Source organism: Plecotus auritus (assembly GCF_963455305.1).
Source record: "Plecotus auritus genome assembly, chromosome: 2".
Lineage (NCBI taxonomy): Eukaryota > Metazoa > Chordata > Mammalia > Chiroptera > Vespertilionidae > Plecotus > Plecotus auritus.
In genome coordinates, this window is record NC_137771.1 from 126,291,291 (window position 1) to 126,315,921 (window position 24,631).

The 24,631-nt window shown below is 35.4% G+C and overlaps 1 protein-coding gene across 15 annotated transcripts in view; it reads left to right on the plus strand.

Moving 5' to 3' along the window:
* Nucleotides 1–24,631, plus strand: part of ROBO2 (roundabout guidance receptor 2) — a gene marked incomplete at its 3' end in the record, with an annotated part of 1,552,622 nt that overhangs the window by 1,392,532 nt on the left and 135,459 nt on the right. For 6 of the 15 annotated variants that reach the window (XM_080654547.1, XM_080654550.1, XM_080654552.1 and 3 more), the window contains exon 6: nt 4,255–4,382. In XM_080654547.1, coding sequence (XP_080510673.1) covers nt 4,255–4,382 — 128 coding nt within the window. Of the gene's footprint in view, nt 1–4,254; nt 4,401–8,847; nt 8,860–24,631 lie in introns of all 15 variants that reach the window. The other 9 variants (XM_080654546.1, XM_080654556.1, XM_080654555.1 and 6 more) reach the window with 2 other exon arrangements.

A 24,631-nucleotide genomic window follows, 5' to 3' on the forward strand; every position in this document is an offset into this window, starting at 1 on the left:
TTTGGCTTACAGTAGAGGCTTCCAGAACAGAATAGCAAGTTCTTTTCAGACACCACCTTGACTCTTGTTATTTCCATACAAATCTCTCCCAAGATTTTTGTTACCTTTTTTTTCAATGAATATTACATTAATTTTCATTTTTAAAGGGATATCTGTATTTTATATTGCTCTTAGTTGCCCTGCCCAGAAATGCTTGTGACCTAACGGAAAGAATAGGTAAAGATTTATTTACCCAAATGGTAAACACTAACCTGCATTATAACAGTAAATTAAAAAAAGAATGTGACCCAGACTGGCTACAATGTATAGTAAACTTGACTCAGTATCCCTTTGCCAGCAAAATACTAATGGTTGATTTTGTGTATTTGAAGATCCCAGACCTCAATTGTAATTTAAGAGCTTAACTTTAGGATATACCTTAAATATTAAAGATTAAAAATATATCACCTGATATTTAGGTTGCCAAGAAGCACTTACATGAGTTTTAGTAACAAGTATTGTTTGTGCAAAGATTTTGATTGAAAAACTGTGAGCAGGAAAATTATTTCAGGAAAATTGACAACTTTTTCCTATTTTCAGCTGTCAAGACTGAAAGAGGCAAAAGGTTTACATTTCTCTGAGAACGTTTATGTTATGTAGAAGAGTACCTTGATTCAAAGTTGTGAATTGTTAAAATGGGCTTTTTTGACTAATAGAAATAACATCATCACTAACTTCTAAATGGATGCATTTCCATATCTACTATAATTCACACCATGGCCTCCATTAGTTTAAGGGTGTGTCTTTAATTATCCATGAATGATTTTATAAGATTAGTATATGATTTTTATCCTAAAAATTACTCTTTATAAGATAGACAATAAACATTGTGACCTTTCCATATAAAGCTCCATAGTTAACTTTTTATTGAATTATGTACCTATGTGATGCCTATAACTGCAGGCATTTATTGTCTGAAAGAGTCTAAAAGGTAGAAGGTGATCGTCAGCTATTTAGATTGACAGCAAGTCTTTTGAAAATTGAAAACAAACTTCTCAAGTCTCCCTTAAAAAAAGACACATTTATTTGTATAGACATTAAATATTTCCTGGTTAAATTCATACTTTTTCCTATTGGCCAACTTAATGATTAATAGAGCAGATAGGCAATAACATTTTAAGTGCTAAATTAAAACACTTGTTTGAGAATTGGAGTCAGGCATCTTATAGCAAGAAGTAGTAGGTGATTTCAAAAACTAAAAATGTTGAGAAAATAAATTTACTTCCATGAAAAACAAAGGTGCTTTTGAGATGAAAATGGCCATTCAGGGAGTTTTATTAGTGTAGAGCTCTCATGGAATCCAAACAAGGCAATGAGATACACAGGCTTGAACTGAGCATGGTAACATTTCGCTTTCTAACAGAATTTGTAGTCTATTTTTTGTCCTTTTTTCCTCCCAAATTCTAAAGCCACTGTGGAAAACTTGGAGGGAGAAGTCCCCAAATTATATCCACAAAAGCCAGGAAATCATGAGAAGTTTCTACCCTAGAAGTTGAATGTGCATTGGGGATTGCAAAGTGAGAGAAAAGTATGAAATGTGTTTATGTTATAAAAATTTATCCGTTTTTCAAATCTTGTTTGATATTTTCAAAGTAAATTTAGATTTATAAGAAACATTCCCAAAAGAGAAAGTTTCTTTAGGAGGAAGAATTAAAATCGATTATTTCATTTCAATTTGGAAGTGTTTTTAAAATGTAGTACTCTGTTTCTTTAAAAAATGAGTAATATTTTCTCTTTTGAAACACTTTTAAGATCACACACAAATAGAAACTTGCATACAAAGTGTTGTTTTAAGTATTAAAATGCATTTATTTGACTTATTTTGTTTTGTTTATTATTTAGCTGAACAACAGATGGTAATGGTTTTGACACAATTCAGTTTTCTTTTTCTTTTTTCCATTGCGGGGGGAGGGGGGTAGAACAACACAAAACCAGAGCTTCTTTTCACAGCTGGTTACCAATCAATCTCCATTTACGGTACAGTGATGATGGCACATGTTGTCCAGCGGCCAAATCTGATTGGGTTGCATTTTTCAGCAGTGTTTCATATCAGGAAAAAGGGTATCTTTATGGTGGGGACTGTCAGCACATGATTGTACAACTGTCATTAATCAAACCTGGCAACAATAACTGCATTTATACAAGTCTGAGACTGGCAGATTTCACAATCAAAATCACCCCGTTTCTATTAGGGTTTCCTCACTACTAATGTTTTTTTCATTTATTTCTTTTTTTTTTCTATTTTTAATTAAAGTCAGATGATACCTCCTACATGTTGAACATATATAACATTATACCATGTGTAAAAAGTAGCTGTTTTCTACCAAAATATAATCCAGTTATTTAAAATTCATTCTCAACTATGTAAAAACAGTATAAGAGTAAATCAGGGCAAAGTTTAAGTATATTAGATTGTTTAATAACATAATAATTTTAAAGTGTGTCTGTGTTAGTTAACACATTATGAACCTCTAAGGATTACATTTGGTTTTAGATTCATATTGAGAAAAATATTGATACAGTTTTTTTCTGGAGTTTTAGAACTATGAACACAAAATAGAGAAATGCACACCTGCCCAGTGCACATGAAATTAGAACAGCAAACACACACATCAGCTGGGAGGGGTGCCTTGCTCTGTGTTAGAAAAATAAATGTCCTTGTCACCGAAATACTGTCACAGTTTTTTTTGCAACTCAAGACAACAATCTTAGCATTCTATAAAATGGTGTTTGGGAGTAGGCATTTTCTCGAAGTCCATTTATTGTTGTGAAACAGTCTATTAAATTCTGTTGTGAAATGTAAAGAACTCTTAAAGTGTAAGAAATTATTACTCATATTTATCATATTGCTCAGTCGATATTTACTGTCTGGGGAAAATGCATATTTCCCCAAATCCCCAGAGCAATAGTGTAAAGCATCAATGAGATTACAACTGGGCATATAGCAATTTATCCAGAAAGAAATACAGGAAAGGCCACATTTACTGGACCTGTGGAGATACTTAACATCTAATTGTTTGTGAAATGTGTAGTTTTAGGGAAAAAGTAATTGTTTCAGAGAAATTATGATCCATTTGAGAAAGGTGAGCATGTGCGTTTTCAGGATCACTCCAGACATGTTGATGTTTTAAGAGTTAATGTTGCTGATTTAATAAAAATTCTTAATTCTTTTAACCAATGCTTATTTTGTCAGTTTGCCAACAAATGAGAAAATAAATTTCCCCTTTAAATATTTGAGCTATCTTATACTCAAGATACCTAAAAAAATAAACTATACATTTGAAAGCAGAGTAACCTATAAAATGATAGAATATAAGTCACCAAGAAACTCAAATATGAACTACTTGTTGTCTAAGAGTAACCAAAAAAAGTGCTGGTAATGCATTTGATAATTTGTTGTTGTTATTTTAACACTTAATATAAATTTTATTTCTTCTTATTGATTAAACATTTAATATTTTTGTGGATTTTTTCTTTTTTAAAAATTTATTGGGATGCCATTGGTTAAAAGGATCATATAGGTTTCAAGTGCATATTACTATAATATAAGATCTGTATATTGCATTGTGTGCCCACCACCCAAAGTCAAATCATCTTCCATCACCATATATTTTGCCCCCTTTACTCTTTACTATCTCCCCACTCCTGTCTGTCTATGAGTTTCAGTTTTATACCCCACCTATGAGTGAAATCATTTGGTTCTTAGGTTTTCCTGACTGACTTATTTCTTTAGCATAATATTCTCAAGGTCCATCCATGTTGTTGCAAATGGCAGTATTTCATCTTTTATTATGGCTGAGTAGTATTCCATAGTATATATGGACCACATCTATTTATCCAATCCTCTATTGAAGGACACTTTAGTTGTCTCCATGTCTTGGCCACTGTGAATAATGCTTCAATGAACATATGGGTGCATTTATCTTTGTGAATAAATGTTTTCCAGTTTTTTGAACACATTTGGATGTGGCAAAGAGTTGTGTACATCTATAAAAATAGGTAATTAATAATCAAGCACCTGGAGATCAGATATGAAATTAATGATCCTATTAGCAATACCTTTAATCTAAGCATTGCACTGTTTGGCTGAATGTTTTGTGTGTGTGTGTGTGTGTGTGTGTTTTGTTTTGTTTCAGGCAAAATAGAGTAGAAAAATTAACTGTTATCTAAATATAACCAAGGCTATTTAATAAAACCAATTTATATTCTACACAGATATGACATCAAAGATGATTACACACTGAGAATTAAAAAGGCCTTGAGTATAGATGAAGGCACTTACATGTGTATTGCCGAGAATCGGGTTGGAAAAGTGGAAGCCTCTGCCACACTGACTGTTCGAGGTAAGAGACCTAAGATGTGTAATATGATTGAACCAGCAGGCTAATATTTGGTTACATGGGTGAGTGAACCCACCATCAAAATAGTAGCCTGTGTTTTATTATTATATTAAAAGGCATAGATTTTGTGTACACTGTATTATTAATTGAGGTAAAATTACTTTCAAATTTGGGTTCAAATGGATGATTATTTGAAGTAATTAATTTTTAAAAATAAATAATAGTTAACATGATTTTAAAATAAATCTTAAAAATAGATATTCATGTTTCCAGTGCCTTGAACTATTTGTTGCTTTTAACTGTCGCTAATTTCAAAAGTACTTTGTTTTTCAGTTTAGTAGTTTGTCACTTCATACTTGCAGAGTACTGTTTTGAAATTCTTTTTTATTTCAGCATTCAAAAAGCAGTCTGGAAAAAAACACACAAAAAACTAACACTGCTTCAAAAGGTGAAAAATGAATACAAACGAGCTCCCGCATTGAGAAAATCTGATTTAGAGAGTGATTTGTGAAGTTCACTGGCCTTAAATAATTGAAATAGCCAGTGCTCCTCCTGCAATAACTTTCACTTTCTGGGTGTCATGCACTTTCTCAGTCATGGGATAATGTTCCTTTATAGACTCCCTGGAATTGCTTATAAGGGAAGGAAAGTGTTGCTTAACCCTACAGTGAACTAGAATGAATTAGCTCTCTTCCTGGTGGTGCACACTGATCCATATGAGTAAATTACATAGCCCAAGGTACCAAGTGGTGCCATGCAGACAGCCACACTTACTCTGGCCGAATAGACATTGTCTGTGGTATTGTTTACTCTCAAAGAACTTTAGACAAAAACAGGCAAGTGCATCCCTGCTCATTCTTTTAATCTTTCTTCCACTCCCCTGACACCTTCTCCTCTCAGCCTTCCTGGTAAGGAGGCTGGCTGCACGCTCTCCTGCAGGTCTCAGCTACTGCTCACCCTGTTTAGTCATACCTCTTACTCTTGTGCAGCTTTGCTCCCAGAAGTTTTCATAAGATTAGGAGAAAGGTTTAGAGGAATTTGGGTTGGTTGTTTTCCACCAGGTAAGAAAAATAGTTTTTGTCAGATCTACAATTTGGGCATCAAATCATAAAGAAAACCCTCACCTTCCTCCAGATAATTATCAAGAGACATAAGCACTCTGGGTACCTGGAAAACATTGGTAATTTCTATAATTTCCAATTGCTCCATTTCTATTCCATCTATTTTACTCCCCCCCCACTTTGATGTGAACTGATATACAAAACACATTAGGCAAAATTGGCAAGCTAGTTGCTTACAAATATTTTCATGTCTCATTGGTAAAACATCATAAAAAGTTATGATCATATATCAATTGAATATACATACTGATTATATATGGTCAAAACCTGAGCTTTTGTAAGCCTCTTTACTATATTTAACCTGAATTCTCTGTAGGTGGTTTTATATTTGCACATGTTTGTTTTTCTCTAGGCAGTCCTTTGCAAAAACAATTCACTGGACCAAATTCCCCCCAAAGTTTGTTTGTTTTTTTCTGAAGTGAATGGGAGAAAAATAAACAAGCAACAAAGAAATGTTCCATTCAAAAACTATTTGCTGACTAAACAAATGGTGAGAAAATGTGAGGAGTTGTTTGTTTCTAGAAGCAGCAGGGTTCCTTTATACTTGAATGCCTGGGTGAATGAGACTTGAAGTGTTCTGTTTGCTTTAAGATCTTTCCCAGCTAATTGCTTTCATAATTTGTTGAAAGTTTCAGGTTTAACATTTCATTTAACAAAGCATGGACATTTAAAGCTAGCTTACAAAACTAATAGAGTTGTTTATTTTTAATGGGATTTTTTAAAAAATCAGCAAACCTTAAAAGTTATCTTCCCTATTCTGTGTCTTGTGGATGGAATAGACAGTTTAATCTGTGTGGTGTATATTTATTACTCATCCAACACTGAATCCTCAAACCGGCCACAGAAAAAAAATCTCCATAATACAATAGAAAATAGAATAAAATATTGTTTAAAATATTTTTATCATTAGGAAAAGCAGTTGGGATTACTCATGCTAAGAGGTTAACAGGAAAAAAATAGTATCTATGACATTTTTTTTCTGTGCTCATTTTTCTAGGCACATAAATGAAATGTTCAGTCCCTCCTTTGCTTGTTTTATTAGAACAGGGTCAACTCTGATGCAATAGGCCACATCTATTTTCATCAGTTTAATGCAGGGACACAGTTTACTTTAATTTGCTGATTTTGACAACATTCACCTGCTGGGGTTTTGTTTTGTTTTGTTTTTCCGGGATTAAATGCTGCTATCTAACAAAGACAAGAGATTTTATTGTGATGTTTCTGTTAAAATTTTACCACAATGTTCACTTTAGCCAAATGGGGAAAAGGAAAATAAATTTTATAGTCAAAATCTGAAAAAGTGACTTACTCAGCGGTTGGTTTTCCATTTCAAAAATATGGTGAAAATAGTCTATACAATTTAACTTAACAGCAAGAAGCGGCTTTTACTGACTTGACAAACATAAAATTTGAAAGAAGTGATGGTGGACAACAAACCTCCTAGCATTTATATTCTAATCAAATAATTCGTGATCTAACAATACTTTTAAAATTAGCTTCAAAATGTGTTAACTCAAACTGCATATTTGTAAACACAATGTTTCCCCATTTTTCAATTGCGCAAATTGGCTTTGCATAAATGAAGACTTCATTGGAATCACCATTTTGCTTGTAGGGCAATAATTCCTTAATTTTTTTGAAACTTGCCAAAACTAAGTAAAAAAGAAATGTGTTTTTTTTTTTCTTTAAAAATATGATTTCTCACCAAGGTTTCTTCTTTATCACTGTTTAATAGCATAGAATCAAAATACTGTTTTGTTTCTATATATAGGAAACATCATGTTTGAGATTCAACTTAGGATGGCACCTGAAAAATACAAATTTAAAAATGAAAGACAGTTATTTTTCTATTGGGCATTGGCAAAATTAACAGAAATCTTATCAGTGAGAATAAGCCACAACTTTATGATGTTAGTCTGTTGTCTTATTCTTGATTTTTATTTTCATGTGTCCCCTACAACAACAAAAAACAAAAATAAATTGTTGTACCTTGGGCAAATTCTTCTATTCCTGTTACTATAGTAAACCCATCATAGACAATGGAGCACACTAGAGTTTCACTAAGCTAGAATTTTCATGCTACTATAATTACTTTATTTTTATTTGAATTGTCTTAATCTCCCCTTTTAATTGTGAATATTACAAAACCAGGGATCTCACGTAAAAGCAACTCTAGTATTGTCAGAGACTGCACAATGTTAGTATTATGATGTGTGTGTTGAGTGAATGAGTATCTATAAACATGGTTTGAAAGGCCATACCTATGTCATCATGCCCCATGAAACATCATCATGATGAAACTAGCCATCAGTTCTAGAGTCACATTTCATATACATTAGAGCTTCATTCACTAAGATATGAATGAAATGCTTGTCTAATAAATTTATATTTTTAATGTATGATTTTGTAAAAGTTTTAAATGCTACTACATATATTTCCTCTTCATTTAAAAAATGGTACCATATGTTCTATATTTGCCTATTGCTTTTTATATAAAGTGGTTTACTATCTAAGTTGACTTAGCATTATTCAATTTTTAAAAATGTTATTAAGCTCATGTGTGTCTCTTATAATTTCTGTGCATTAATAATAGAGGCAACCTATTATCACTGATTTTAGTAATTGAAAGTTACAGTACAATAAAAATAACAATTTATTGAAGCACCAGTTTGAAAGCCATTTTCAGTGTGAACAGGAATCAACTTGTCAGTCATTGTTTCCTGCCCTCTGCCAAAATAAGAAAAAGCTTAACAGTAGTTAGGGAGCTACTCGGCTGAAATCTCTAAAGATGTTCCAACCTATTTGTTATATTTTCATCTGCCCTGTCCATGGATGAAAAGTGATGTGATCTTAACTTATTACTGGCTGAAAAGCAGTGTCCTGGGCTTTTCTGTAGTCCTATAATGGTTCTGACTAACCATGCTTAAAATCCAATTGCTATTTAAATCAGACAGTGGGGCCTTCTTTTATTGACATGACATTTGCTAATCTGTGACTTGAATAGTTATATTCATCAGATTCTTAACTTTACAGTACCACAAGGATTTTTAATGCTAAAAATAACATTGAAATTATAACTATAGTTAAGTGATGAAGATATGACTTTACATAAAATCTCTCTAATTGCTTATAGTTAATCCTGGCATGCAAAAAAAATTACTTTCTTAGAATTACATTATAACATTCAGTTTTATCAAAATCAGACATTCTGTTCATACTTGAATAATGACTAGAAATCATTCTACTGTCCATACTTAAATGTAACATTACACATCATGCATTCTGATAATTTTCTTTTCTTTTAATTTCTTTTTTATGTTCTCACCACACCATTATAATGTCTACAGCTCGCCCTGTTGGTAAGTAGCCATCCTTCTATCCATTTAGCATGGCTTTGTACAGTTCTTCATAACTCATGCATACTAGAAATTGACAGAATGAAATATATTCACTCTTGTTAAAATATTGCTTGAGGGTCTATCTTCTGTAAAAGTTGTTCCTGATCTTTTCATCACTTTGATAAACAATTTTGTAATGACTTCTGCTATTTTAACAATGAATAGGTAACAATTTTCTTCTAAAAGAATATGTGAATGATTAATATTATAAACTGCAAATTTTTCTTGAGAAAAATACAATACTCCCTTTTTCTGGTATGTATAAAATAATCAATTATTAGTTATGTTTGATATTCAAAAATTAGTTATGTATAAATAAATTAAGACGTTCTATCATTTTGTGTACTTCCCTTATTTTAAGCTGCCTGGGGGTCTTTGCTTTTTAAGAGCATTTTAACTGCTGCATACTTCTTATCTGCATATCTATTTAAATAAATTTAGTAGACTGTTTCAAGTTATTATAAATAGTTATTTAAACTAAGAGGAAAAAAAGTAATGAGCTATGTTCTTTCGCATTAAAGTTTGTGGTTTCAATATATTTCATCCTTCATTTGTCTTTGCAAAATTGAAGTTAACTGCTTTTGCTTGCAGTAATGTAAGTGGTTATTATTAGTAAATATTTGGAAGATAAATTATTTTTAAATTCATTGATTTAATAACTTATCTGCATTTTTTTAAAGTTTAGCTTAACCTACCAATAAATGTGTTTAGGTAAAAGAAACCTTGGTAATTGTGTCATAAGTAAATGAATAGATACATGCATAAATGGATGAATGGTTGAATGAATGAATGACTCTAATACACTGCTTCTTTATTACACCAAGATATACCTCAGTAATTTATTCAATTCAACGTAGCTTTATAAATGGTCCATCTAACTTTAAAAGCTTTTGTAATATACTGGCTTTTCATTGTTTGATGCATATTGGTCCAAACTTATAACCTTCTTTCCCATTGGTTGAAACATGAACAAACTTTATTATTATATAGTATACTAGAGGCCCAGTACATGAAAATTCATGCACTGGAGGGGAGTCCCTCAGCCCGGCCTGCCCCTTCTCATAGTCTGGGAGCCCTCAGGGGCAGGAGGCAACCTGGCGATCAAGGGAAAGTGATGCCCCCATCACACCTCTGCTGCTGCCACTGCCGGCAGCTCAAGCCTTGGCTGGACCTGGTTACCTGAGCCTCAGGCAGCCCTGTGCAGCTGGGCAGCCGCCATCAAAGGCTTGCCTGCACCTTGGGCCAGCCCTGGGCAGCTGGGGGCTGAGGGGACTGGGGGACTCAGGAGGCAGGCACACGGAGCAGCCAGGCCCACCTCGGGGCAGGCCCAGCCTTTCCGCATGCCTGCCACACCAGCGGGGCTGAGGGGACTGGGTGCCGCCAACTTGTGGCTGTGGGTGCAGCCATCTTTGAGGGCAGGGCAGTCAATTAGCATATCCCCTCCTTATTGGCTGTGGGCGCCGCCATCTTTGCAATAGCATGAGGGTCAATTAGTATATTCCTTCTCTATTAGACAGGATACTTACATGGATAGAAAGTATAATAAAATCAAACTTTGGTTTCCAAATCTGAATTTTTGCTCTAGTATTTCTGAGCAGTACTTTGTCAGTTATTTAATACTAGAGGCCCGGTGTATGAAATTCGTGTGTGGGAGGGGTCCCTCAGCCCGGCCTGCACCCTATTCAATCTGGGACTCTTCGAGGGATGTCCGACTGCTGGTGATCCCACAGGGATTGGGCCTAAACTGGCAGTCGGACATCCCTCTCACAATCCGGGACTGCTGGCTCCTAACCACTCACCTGCCTGCCTGCCTGATCACCCCTAACTACTCTGCCTGCTGGCCTGCACGCCCCCATCTGCTCCCTCCCGCTGGCCTGCTCACCCCCAACTGGCCCCCCCTGCCAACCTGCTCGCCCCCAACTGCCCCCCACTGGCCTGATCACCCCCAACTGCCCTCCCCTCCTGGCCTTATCGCCCCTAACCACCTCTGCCTCGGCCCTGCCACCATGGCTTTGTCCAGAAGAATGTCCGGAAGGTCTCTTGGTCTAATTAGCATATTACCCTTTTATTAGTATAGAATAGAGGCCTGGTGTATGGGTGGGGGCCGGCTGGTCTGCCCTGAAGGGGGTCCCAGATCAGGGTGGGGGTCCCCTTGGGGGTGGGGCCAGCCTGGGTGAGGGGCCTGGGGTGGTTTGCAGACTGGCCATGCCCCCATTGGGGTGGGGGTCCCCACTGGGGGCGGTGCCAGTGTGGGCGAGGGGCTAGGGCAGTTTGCAGGCTGGCCATGTCCCCATTGGTGTGGGGGTCCTTGCTGGGGGCGTGGCCAGCCTGGACCAGGGGCTGAGGGCTATTTCCAGGCTGGCCACACCCCCAGTGGGGTGGGGGTCCCCTCTGGGAGGCATGGACAGCCTGGATGAGGGGCTGAGGGCCATTTGGGGGCAGTTTGCAGGCCGGCGAAGCTCCCAGCTTTGTCCGGAAGGATGTCCAAAAGGTCTCCAGAAGTTCTCCTGGTCTAATTAGCATATCACTCTTTTATTATTAGAGATCCTTGATTCTCATATTCTTTGTCTATAACATGGGGAGAGTAATACTGACTTATAAAGCTGCTGTAGGAATTAATTTAGTTCAAGATTGATAATTTATGTGAATTTTTTATGCCAACATTGGTTAACATATTCCTAGTTTCTGAGAAACATTTTTTCACATTTTAATATTTTTGAAATACAGTTATGGCTTACAGTTCATTTACCATAAATGGCAGGCTTTTTTGAAACAAAATTGGTCATGCTTTTTACTATTGATGTTGCTAGAAAACTGAGGAATATATTATAGTTTTTAAGCCTCATTTTTTGTATTTATAAGAATTCATACTACTGTGGTAACTTTGCACATTATGATATGGCATCAAAAATTAAGAAGTGAATGGGAAAGAATAAAATAACTGCAAATTAAAAGGAAAAATTATATATAATTTATAGATCTTTATATAGAGTAACCTTATACCGATGAACCATGACCACTTGATTTATATTATTTCTAAAGTCCCCCCCAAATAAAACAATGTGTTAATCATTTGCAATATATTTTAAACTCATAAATACGAAATATATTGATTAGAAACTGTTATGCCCATAGAGTATTGAGATGCATTTGTCATGTACAAGGCACTTCAAAAGTTATTTCTGTTTTTTATTTTTGTTTCAAATCATTTCTTAGATTCCCATTGGACTGGAACTAAAGAATAGCTTCTTGACACATTATACTTTATTCTGGGAAAGTCTGTCATTTAATAAATCTATCTCGAATGACATATGACAATGTTCAGAAATATGAAGAACTATACTTTAAACTTGACAACTACTATTAATTTTGAAAACTGAATGATGGATATGCTGTTATTGGATCACCAAAGGAGAAACTGATAATGAATAAATTAGCCTTCTTTTTCTTTACATCAACTTTGTACATCAATTTTAATTCAGGAATTCTAGATATGTCACCTTTTATTGAAAGGTCCAAAGATACAAATCAAGTAAAATGTAATTAAATATTGAAATAATAGAAAACTACATTAATATTAATATTTGATAGTGACTATGTAAGTTTTTCAACTTTGAATCTCTTACCACTAACTTTAAAAGTGAAAGCTGCAGAAAGGGGAGAAAACCAACTGAAGATATAGGTACCGAGAATATAAAATTTACAGAAAATTCAGTGAGTTGTTCCTATCTAAAGCTTTTAAATGAAAATTGGAAATATATGCCGATTCTGGAATACTAATAGATTCAGGAACCAATGGCTATATTATATGCCAGATGCAAATTGGTAGTCTGTGTGGAAGGTACATTTAGAAACCGTTAGAAACCTCCAAATCGGGACCTCTGTCCAAATGCATGACTCCTGTGAGCTCTATCTGACTTAAAGAATTGGCAAATCTATGTACTTTACAACTGGAATAAACTCCTCTGGCCTGTGCTTTTGAAAGTGTAAAAATACTAGTAAATTTTGATGTAGTAGAGGATCCTCAGTGTGGAAAATTTTACTGAAAGCAGACAGTCACATGCTTGCCAATGGAGGATAGCATTCTCCAGATTTCACTTACTCGTCTTCAGTGTGTTCTACATCTCAAAATGAGCCCTTTAATCCAAGTCCTTATTCACTGATTACCACAAAGTCTAGACAAATGCCATTTAGGTCACTAAAAATTCACCAGCGCTTCCTGTGGTTTTGACTTTTTACTGTCCCCGAGGCACTCTTTATATGAAGAGCAACAGTACATCCTAGGACATAGGTAACTGTGAGTGCTGAAATATTCATTTGTTTATTTAACAAACACTTCTGATTAGGTAATTGATAGAAGAAAATGATCTAAATAAGGACAAATATCTCGCTTCCTATACCCATCTGTCTTATTTTCAGTTGGAAGTCTTTCCCAAGCTTAAAAATAAAAAAGAACATCTATTTTGGAGATGGGCAACACATTTTTTCCAGCAGCAATTCAAAACATGATGAGTAATTTGGAAAAGAACCGGCAAATCTACCAGCTGCCTTGCTTGTGAAGCTGAGCCCCGCTTCGTTCAGCATCTCAAGCACCATATGCTAGGTGCTGATTGCCTCCAGTGTGGGAACGAAAAGCTTCACTTGTTTCAAATATCAAAAGCAAACTGACAACACACAACTTTAGAGAAACTTCCAAGTATTTCCTAATTTTGTGACTCAAAAGTATGTTTCCTTTGGATAGAAGAAAATAATTGTCTACACATACTTATAAACAAGAGTTTATAAATATTAAGAAAAATATGTTTTGGGCAAAATCCTTATCCTTTATTATTATTATTTTAAAGAAGCAGCCACTATTCTAAACAGAAATCTATCTACAAGAACATACATTTTTCAAATCCTTTAGCTGCTCAAATACAAAAATTAAATATATATTCATTTTGAAAGTTCTATTTGAAGTGCAGTTTTGTTTTAATATGTTCTAAAACATATTATTGAGGCCACCAAGAAGTTCAATGGAAAGAGAGTGATTAAAAAACTTATTTAGGGCAAATTATAAAACAGACATTACTTAAAGAGTAATGCAACTGATATTTTCGACACCACCGCACTGCACCCTGCCTTGAAAACTAAAAAAATTGGGAAACATGTAGGTATCATGTAAGAACCCTTTCATGCTGAGACCCACTTTTCTGCAAAAGACATCCTGAGTTTAGGTGGAAACCTATCTTTTTACTCCCTGCAGACTTTCTTCTTCGGACAAGCTGTTACCCATGACCTGAGGTAATCATCTCCCTCCTACAAGTACTAATGTTTCCTGCATCTGGCACTAATTAGCTACTATATGCAGAGTCCCATTTAATTATTTTAAGCATCACGTTTTTCATTACTCCTTATGTTTTGATTAAATAGCAGTTTAAAACAAGAAGAACATTCTGTTTTGTCTTGTATTTTCCAACAGAGTTTCCATAATGTGAAACATTCAACCTATCTTAAGTTAATGTTCATTTTTGAGGAAAAAACAAGTATTGGTTACTTCACGTGCTTAGCTGGTTTTAGTCACTGACGTGATTCTCTTGGAAGGGCCTTGTGTGTTTAACAATGTCTGTTCATTGCCTCTAAATTAAAGAATAGGTATGACATTATTGAGTCATACTTTCTTTTCTTCACACTTTAGTGAAAATGTTTCATTGTCTTGATATGACTGGTACTATAACGAAGTCTGAGGCTTAAAGAATATTTTTATCATTGGCTGGGATGCTCTCTACTATATAAATACCAATGTAGTTCCTTCTTCCACAACTTGTTGGGTTAGATCTTGGTCCTGGTCATCCTGGACCCAACAAACCATTTGAATCTGCAGAACCATGCTTTAACTTACTCGCTTTTAATAATATTTTCTTCTGTTTATTTCTGAATATGTTTGCTGTGTTTCTTCTTTTTTTCAAATACATGAGTTAAGTTGGCTTTCCTTTGTCTCAATTCTATACTTATTAACTTATCTATAATAATGTTAATAATTTTGAAGTCATTATTTTTATTTTATATTGTATGATGTCTTGATGACTATTTATCAGCTCCCTAACTTTTTAAAGGGCAACTATCATTTCTTCATGTTTCTAATGTAGAGTTTGTTCCTTTAATTTTATCTGATCTTTTGTTCATTTCCTAGCTAAGTTTGTATACAATATTCTTAATCTCCACTTGTGTTTTAGTCCCTTTATCCATTTTTCAGTTCTTCATTTCTTATTTTTGAGAGATCCAGTTATATATAATTTCATTAAGATTATGAACAACTATTTATTCTAAAGTATTTATGTGTTTCCCTGGGTAATTATTGGAAGATATAGATTCTTTATCTCCTGGGGGGGAGGGCTCCTTATAATCTTATCTTTTTCTTTCCTTAAATACCTTCTCCCCTGACTTTTAAATTTCAACTGTTTATCTATAAAGCTGTGTCGCAGATTTACCAAGTCTCTCTCTTAATTCCTGATGTTTCTTTCTCATCAAAAAATTATGGAATGGGCTCTCACAATGATGACAGATAATTCTTGTAAAAATCAGTGGAGGAGTGTGTATTGAGACTAGCTGGTGGTCACAATACTTCCTCATTTTCCTCCAGACTTGACTATGTTTGGAAGGGGTACTTCACAATTTGGGTTTGGAGGTTTGTACTAAGGTAGTTTTCCCATTTTATTCATTTATTTTATTGTATTCAATAGAAGAAAGTTGAGCAATAAGTCTTTACTCTATTATCTTAACCTAAATATATAAAAAAATAAATATTCATTAATTTTGGAGTCTATTCAGGTCAAATGAAATAAACATAAATCATGTTAACTTAGTAGTTAAAAAATCAAAGATTTAGGGAGAAACCAAGGTGGCAGCATAGGTAAACAACTAAACTGCTGCCTCTCACAACAATTTCAAAACTACAACTAAAAGACAAAATGGACATCATCCAGAATAACAGGAAGGCTGACTGAGTGGAAATTCTACAACCAGAAGGAAAGAGAAAAGCACACTGAGACTCACAGGAGCTGTGGAAGGCAGAGGTACGGAGGTGCGCGCATGGAGAGGGCTGGCAACTAGTACACGACTGGCTTTTTCAAGCCAGAGGGAGACAAAAGCTCCCAACTGCTCTGAACTACAGTTCCAGATGAGACTCTGGGGCCCACACTCATATGGGGAGAAACTGGACAGTCTGGCAGCAGGTGAAACTAGAGGGTGGCTTTCTCTCAGAGGTGCTTACAGTGATTACCGCAGGACACTGAGACCCAGGGGCCTCTTAAGCAGAGTGGACGGGAAGCCATTGCGGTTTGCTCTGCCCTGAGATCCCGCCCCACAAAGCCATTGCTGCTTGCTCCGCCCTAAGACTCCGCCCCATCCAAGCTGAGTGCAGAGGCTTTTGCAAGTCTTGTCTCATAAGGGTGTCTCCAGCACAGAAGTTCTCCCAGCGTAGACACACCTGATCCTCACAGCAATTAGCCTGAGGTCAATTACTCCCAGTGATACCAACAACAATCAAGACTTAACTACAACAAGACTGTGCACACAGCCCACAAAGGGGTGCACCAAGAGTGTCCACCTCAGGTGATTGGAGAGGCTGAGCCACTGGGCCCTATAGGACACATAGCACACAAAGCCACTCTATCAACTCAGGGAAGCAGCCAAAATTCAGAGACAAAGAAACAGATCACAAATGAAAGAAATGGAGGAAAGCAAATGACTGGATATAGAGTTAAAACCACTGTTATAAGGTTTTTCAAGAATTTTCTAGAAAAGGCCAATAAATTTAGTGAACTCTCGAGGATATAAAAAAGGACCAACTAGAAATTAAGCATACACTGACTGCAATAAAGAATAATATACAGAGATCCAACAGCAGACTAGAGGATCGCAAGAATCAAGTCAAAGATTTGAAATACAAAGAAGCAAAAAACACTCAACTGGAAAAGCAAAAAGGAAAACGAATCCAAAAATATGAAGATAGTGTAAGGAGCCTCTGGGACAATTTCAAGCGTACCAACATCCGAATTATGGGAGTGCCAGAAGAGAGAGAGCAAGATACTAAAAACCTATTTGAAGAAATAATGACTGAAAACTTCCCCCACCTGGTGAAAGAAATAGACTTACAAGTACAGGAAGTGCAAAGAACCCCAAACAAAAGGAATCCAAAGAGGACCACACCAAGACACATCATAATTAAAATGTCAAGAGCAAAAGACAAAGAGAGAATATTAAAAGCAGCAAGAGAAAAACAGTTAGTTACCTACAAGGGAGCACCCATACGATTGTCAGCTGATTTCTCAACAGAAACTATGCAGGCCAGACAGGAGTGGCAAGAAATATAAAAATGATGTATAGCAAGAGCCTACAACCAAGATTACTCTACCCAGCAAAGCTATCATTCAGAATTGAAGGGCAGATAAAGAGCTTCACAGATAAGAAAAAGCTAAAGGAATTCATCACTGCCAAACCAGTATTATATGAAATGCTGAAGGGTATTCTCTAAGAAGAGGAAGAAGAAGAAAAAGGTAAAGATAAAAATTATGAACAACAAATACATGTCTATCAACAAGTGAATCTAAAAATCAAGTGAATAAAAAAATCTGATGAACAGAATAAACTGGTGAATATAATAGAATCAGGGGCCTAGAAAGGGAGTGGACTGACAATTCTCAGGGGGCAAGAGGTATGGGGGGTGCGGGAAGAGACTGGACAAAAATTGTACACCTATGGATGAGGACAGTGGGGGGGGGTAAGGGCAGAGGGTGGGGTGGGAACTGGATGGAGGGGAGCTATGGGGGGAAAAAGAAGAACAATTGTAATAATCTGAACAATAAAGATTTATTTAAAAAAATCAAAGTTTTATAGCTCAGGCTGGGCAGCTCAGTCGTTTGAAGCATCATCCCATACACCAAAAGGTTTCAGGTTCAATTTCCAGTAAGGGCACATACCTAGGTTGTTGGTTTAATCCCTGGTTGGAGCACATATGGGAGGCAACTAGTCAATATTTCTCCCTCACATTGATGTCTCTCTCCCTTCCTCTCTCTCTCAAATCAATAAACATTCCTAGGATGGGGATAAAAAATTAAAATTAAAATATTATAATAGCAAGTATTAAAAAAATGTAAATTATCTGGCCAGAAACAATCTTATGAAATTAGTTTTGTGAGATTTTACTACCTATTTCCAAAAAGAAATAGCATTAACATCACACTTCTAACAAAGTAATTTTTTTTACTTTTATGAGTAATTTGTAAACAGAAAGAACTATCATGATATATATAATAATGTAATTTTATAGTATGTATGTCTGTGTATATATATTACATATAAAATGTATATTATATAGATACATATTATGTATACATTATGTGTATACATTATGTATACATGTACAGATATACATACTGTCAAATATGTTATGATGTGCATTATACCTGAGTATTATATCATGACATTTAAGTTACTACATTACTTATTTAAATATATAAGTGTTACTCAAGGGAATAGTACATAATTAGATTCATTAGAAAATATAAACCAAATTAAATTAAAATTTGAGTTACATATATCTTAATGCCTTTTTAAATCTCTCTCATGACATTGCTTCTCAGATTTTTTTGGGATGCTATTTTCATCTGCCTTATAAAACTATTAGTTCTTTGTCAGTAAGTACATTGTTATATTTATCTTTCTGCTTCCTCTAGGTCTAGTATAACGCTATATGTGGTAGGGGCATGTCAAATGTTGGTGCAGTTAACAGATACACGCATATGCATACATAGGTAATACTTGCCTAGAAAATGTTTATGCAAGCAGCTTTAAATAGGGCTATAAAAAGATTAAGGAACGTTAATGGTAACAGGCCAATCATATAGTCCTCATTCTGCTAGTAAGAGATAAAATACAACAAAAAGAAGGCACTAATGAGTTAGGATGGTGCCTTACTAAGCGTGTAATTAATGTTATTAAGAAACATTGCAGTTGCATATTAAAATTCCATTAACTAAGCAGCCCTCAGCATCAGTACATTTGTTTCTTGGTTGCAAGTTTTTTCCCCCTTTTTTATGATTGGCATCTTCATGCAATCTTTTTCTAAAAATATGAGATAATGGGATGTGATCAGCCCTCGTGGTTTCTCTGGATGCTGACATGACAGTTCTGGCAAGTTGACAGGTTAAGTTAGTGGAAATGGATGTCATCTCTCACTATTTACTTGAAGAGCCATTGTTAAGCTATAGATTTTTCCTCCTCACCTCCACACTTACATCCCCTTCTACCACAATATGAGTTTTCTCAATTAAGGATCAAGAAATAATGTTTTTTACCACCTTTGAACTATTCTTCTGCTGGTAAAAAAAAAAAAAAAAGAGAGAGATTTAAAAAATAATAATAAAAATATCACTTTATTTAATAATTTATTAGACTTTAAGCAATACTATTTTTCTTTAGGATCAATAGTTCCTTAAAGAAAACAAAATTTTATTATTTTATAAATTGTATTTCTTCTTATTATAGTATTTTAGTCAGGAAAGTAAGTAGAAAAACAAAGCTACTATTAGTAAAAGACAGAATAACATGGAAAAAATGAGATTTACAACTCAGAATCTGTTTAAAATTCTGATAGATTTCCTAAGAAGTTCTCAACTTATAAATTTTGTATAATTCAGAATTTCTATGAAATTTACATGTTGCCTCTCAAGCTGGTTTCCTATATTTACATTTTTTTGTATTTACCTATAATTAAAGTGAAATCAATTTTAGTCATTTGAAATCTAATACATTTCAAAATTATCTATCTATATATATATATATATATACATATATATATATATATATATATATATATATATATAATGTACTTTATGAGTTAACTTTCACATTTATTGCAATTTAACCTTTAATGCTTAAATTGGACTTGCTAAAGCCAGGAAAGACCATTTTACATGAAAAAATACATGGTTTCACTAACATGATCCTTCAGTTTCAGAAACATGTTGACTTGTACCAACAAAGAGCAGGGAAGCCAGGTGAGGATAAGTGTGCATTGGTGCACTGGAAACCTCATATCTCTAACATCTATACTAGTAATAGAGGAATATGCAAATTGGTCAGGATGCCTTCATGAAATGACCGAACAGCAGGGTGCATGGGGCAACTAGGCCAGCAGGGTCGCTGCGTGGGGCAACCAGGCTGACAGGGGAGGGCCGTGAGAGGCAACCAGGCAAGCAATGGGGGCAGTGAGGAGTTACCAGGCCAGCAGCGGGGGCCAGTTGGGGGCGACCAGGCCATCGGGGGGAGGGGGGCAGTTATGGGTGATCAGGCCGGCAGGCAGAGGCAGTTAGGGGTGACCAGGCTGACAGGGGGGGAAGTTAAGGGTGATCAGGCAGGCAGGCAGGTGAGAGGTTAGGAGCCAGCAGTCCCGGATTGCAAGACGGATGTCCGACTGCCAGTGTAGGCCTAGCAGTCGACATCCCCTAAGGGGTCCTGGATTGGAGAGGGAGCAGGCTGGGCTGAGGGAATCCCCCACCCCCATGCACAAATTTCATGCACTTGGCCTCTAGTAACATATAGAGTTCCTCTGTGAGGAACAGCCTCCCACCCTTCCTTCCTTACCAAGTCAATGTCTAGCTCTCTTTTTCTCTTTCTCAATGCCTTCCCTGACAGTTGGAGATAGACTGAATCAGGTTACTCTCATAATGGTGGGCATCCTAAATTTCAACACTTATCATGTTCACCCTGTTATGACATGTTTGATTATTTTTATGTGAGTTTCCTCTGGTTGTCAGTGAGATCCAGAAGACAGAGATCTAAGTACCATCAGAACTGGACACAAAATAAAATCAGTAAATTTCTGCATAAAATAATTGAGTAGTTATGAGTTAAAGTGCCAACCAATATCTGAATTTATTTCTACCACAATTTTATTATCATTATGTTTGCCAGTATTGTGTTGGTCAAAAGAAAGTTAGGGCCAAGTACAAAATGGCTATGTGTGTATAGCTGTTTACTCTAACAGTGATTGTATATGCTTGCCTATGAGACCCAAAAGTGCAAGATATTTTGAACCTCATTTGACTTTACTCTTTTCAAAGGCATTCTGTCTGCTCTCTAGATCACAATAGAATCATGTCATTTTGATATTCTCACTATACTTTTCAGAGAAGAGCATATTATATGTGAGTATAAATTAAATAAAATGACTTTAACTGCTATGACAAAATGCATGCAGATTGTTTTGTGTGTGTCACACATACCACCAAAATTCAGTATTTGTGACCCCTCCTTGAAATTGTTTTCACAGTTACTACACATGTCAATGCAGAAGGCCACTTATAGTATTTTATAGTACACTAATAAAAGAGAAATATGCAAATTGCTGCCCCTCTGCAACGCCCACCAGCCAATCAGGAGTGAGTATGCAAATTAACCCAACACAGATGGTGGGTTAATTTGCATACACAGGCACAGAGCGAAGTCTGAAGGCTCCAGCCCGAGTGAAGACTCAAGACTGAAGACTGAAGAGGCTTGGCTTCTCCACTGTGGCCAGAGCAAAGGCCTGGGTCCCGGGTGCCGGAGGAAAACCAGTGCCAGCAGCCAGGGGAAGGAAGGCCTATTGTACAAATCTTCATGCAACAGGCCTCTAGTGTAATATATTTGACTAGTCTGATGGCCTACTTTAGTTATCAGATTTTGAATAACCAGGAATACTTTTGGTTTAGCTATTATGTAAACCCTCAAATTAGTCTCCCCAATAAATTTCATTAAAAGTGATTTAAAAATGCAGAGTAACAGCTGTATAGTTGCAAAACATCTCTACTTACACAAGGATTGAGTGCAGTTTATATATGTGAGACTTCTCATGGTGAAGAGTAGAATGAGAAGTTCAAATAGATTGAAGAATCCAAGGGCTATGATTCACTGTAGTCATTCTACTTTCTTTGACCACTTATTTGACTTTTCATATTTATGAAAGCAGTAAACCATTTAGTACTTTTATTTTTTCATTTCAACATCAGAAAAACAATTGTTGAGAGAAAGTGAAAGATATAGATATTGTTTTTATTATGGAACAAAAAGTTTTTAATAATAGCTAAATATGAGGTTCTGGCTAAGAAAGAAACATATCACTCATTTAGAGGAGTTATTGCTATGAACTCAGGAAGAAAATGGTTAACTGGAACAATAGGAATTTTAGCAATTTAATCATTCATATTCCTTGAAAATAGTGACAAGTGAATAAAATGTGATTAAATTGGCTTTATAAAAATAATAATTTTAAGTCCTATATTCCTAAATTATATTTTCCATTATAAATGCATTGCTTCCTGTGAAATGAATTACATGTTAATAAGTTTCAAATAAAATATTTTATGACATTATGCATTTCCAATATTATTAACAGAAATACTTTTGAAATCAAGTGAAGTGTTAAATAGTAAAAACTAAATAGAATTAAAGAAGTTGAAGGAACAAATAATCATTTACCAATTAGAAGCCACACTGTTCTGATTATAAACTGAGAAATATTCATCTCTCACCCTGCATTTTAATGAAATGACTTTTTGTTAGCCATTTCTTTTCCCTGGGATATGCCTATTAACTAATTTTTGGTAGGACTTTCTAGACCTGTTGTTACACAATGCCTGTATTTTTCTATATTATTTTTGTCACTCTGAAATGATGACTACTCACTTACAGTCTTTGTGGCATAAATTTTCAGTTTGGGGTGGGGGAAACTCTCTGCAGATGGATATATCAGAATCAGAATATTTTTCCAAACAACATATTTTCTTTGACATCCTTCCACCCAAATTATTACAATGGTGAGTCACTATCACTGGTGGGAATGTGTCATATCCTTCTGAATGATGAGATGGGGAAAAAAATTGAATATTTGCTTTAGATCAATAATTATTTTTTTAAAACTCCTGTTCCAAGGCATTCGTTTAAGGTTCACTCTTTGGGGCTTTGTTCAGGCCAAATGAAGGCACAATTCAATGCAGAATGGTAGACGGCATCCCAAACCAGTAAGTGCTTACAACTTGAACTGAGGAAGTGAAACACATACAGGGAGGGAGGTAGGGATAGAGAAACAAGACTATGCAAAGCAAGGGCAAGTACCTTTAAGTAGGAAGAACACAAGGAAGTACAAGATTAGAGTGTGTTCAAGTTAATCATTGTGGACAAGGTAGATCAAAGGATAATGGATATCAAGATGGGTTAATAGCAAGAGCAAGCAAATACATATGTGAGTGATTGGAAGTAGACTGGCCTGCTGAAACACTGGAGTTAGTTTGGGGACCAGTGCCAGGATGGTAAAATCTTGGGTCAGTTGATGGAAGCCAAAATGCTACACTGAGGAGAATAATTTGCAAGCATTTCAATGACAAGCAATAGAAAAAGAACTGTCAGCTTTTGAATCAAGAATTGCTGGTAATAAGTATACTTAAGGAAGGTTGTATTTATAGGTATTACAGAGGGAGTAAGATCATAGGTTTTATTCGTTAGTAATGAAAGCAATTTCAGGAAAAACATAATGTTATAATTTTAACAATATTATACCACATTAAAAATCATACCATATAATTTCCATCCTTCTTTTCAGAACTAGACACAACAAATTCTTAGTCAGATCATGGTTTGAAATGAACAAAATTAATGTAGTAGCTCAGCATTTAAGAGTTCCAACTATGGCATCAGATGGACCTGAAATCAAACCTGACTTCCAACCTATGGCTTTAATCTTTAAAAACACTGTGCCCCTTTATAAGACTCAGTTTACTAGTCTTCACAACAAAATGGTAGCAGTTAAGACATGGGGCTCTTTGAATATTAAATAAAATGATGTTTGGGGATGTTTTAACACACTCTCTGGCACTTAATAAACAATCAATTAATCTTAATTATTGTTATTGTATTAAGCAATTTGTGAGTCAGCAAATCTTTCACACAAGCAAATGATGGAAGAGTGTACTTTCTAATTTTCCTTATACAGTGTATCAGAATTTAACAATAAAAAATATTAAATAGCACAAGAAGTTATTTTCTACTTGAGTTTAAGATACAAAGGGCAAATGTTTATTATTACAGAATAAGAAGCCATTCACTCAGGCACATTATAGCCAAAGAAAGAGAGCCGCTGAGTGTATCTGCAACCATCCTGTCACACAGTAATGTATGCAACTGTGCATGACTGGCTCCGTGTTCATGCTTGCCATAGAAAGTCGTATTTTCCCATAAAGAACAACTCTGAACATGATGTGATTAACCTTTAGGGCCCTCCATCCCCTCATCTCCAAGCCCACCTCATGCTTGGCCTATGCTTTCTACTCATGTTCAGCCAACTGATTTCCATATCGCCCACTCACTCTCACCAGTGGGCATTAGCATAACAGAGCTGTAGCATGACTTTGATTGAAGCCAGCTTGGGCTGAATGCAGTATCAAAGCATAATTTATCAGAAATCAAATCTAATTTACTGCACATTGTATTTAAATCTCAAAAACCATTTCAAGGAAATGATACCAGACCTCCGATCTTAATTGACCTTTCCATATTTGGGTCTACTTCTATAGAAATCACACAACATACTTTTTAATACAGCTATCGTTCTTAAGTTGTGGTGATTGAACACTGAATTGTGCTACTCTGTGTTCTTTATCTCATTTCTTGTTATGGCTGCAGCAATAAGATCTAATCATTTAACAGATTAAGCAAGTAG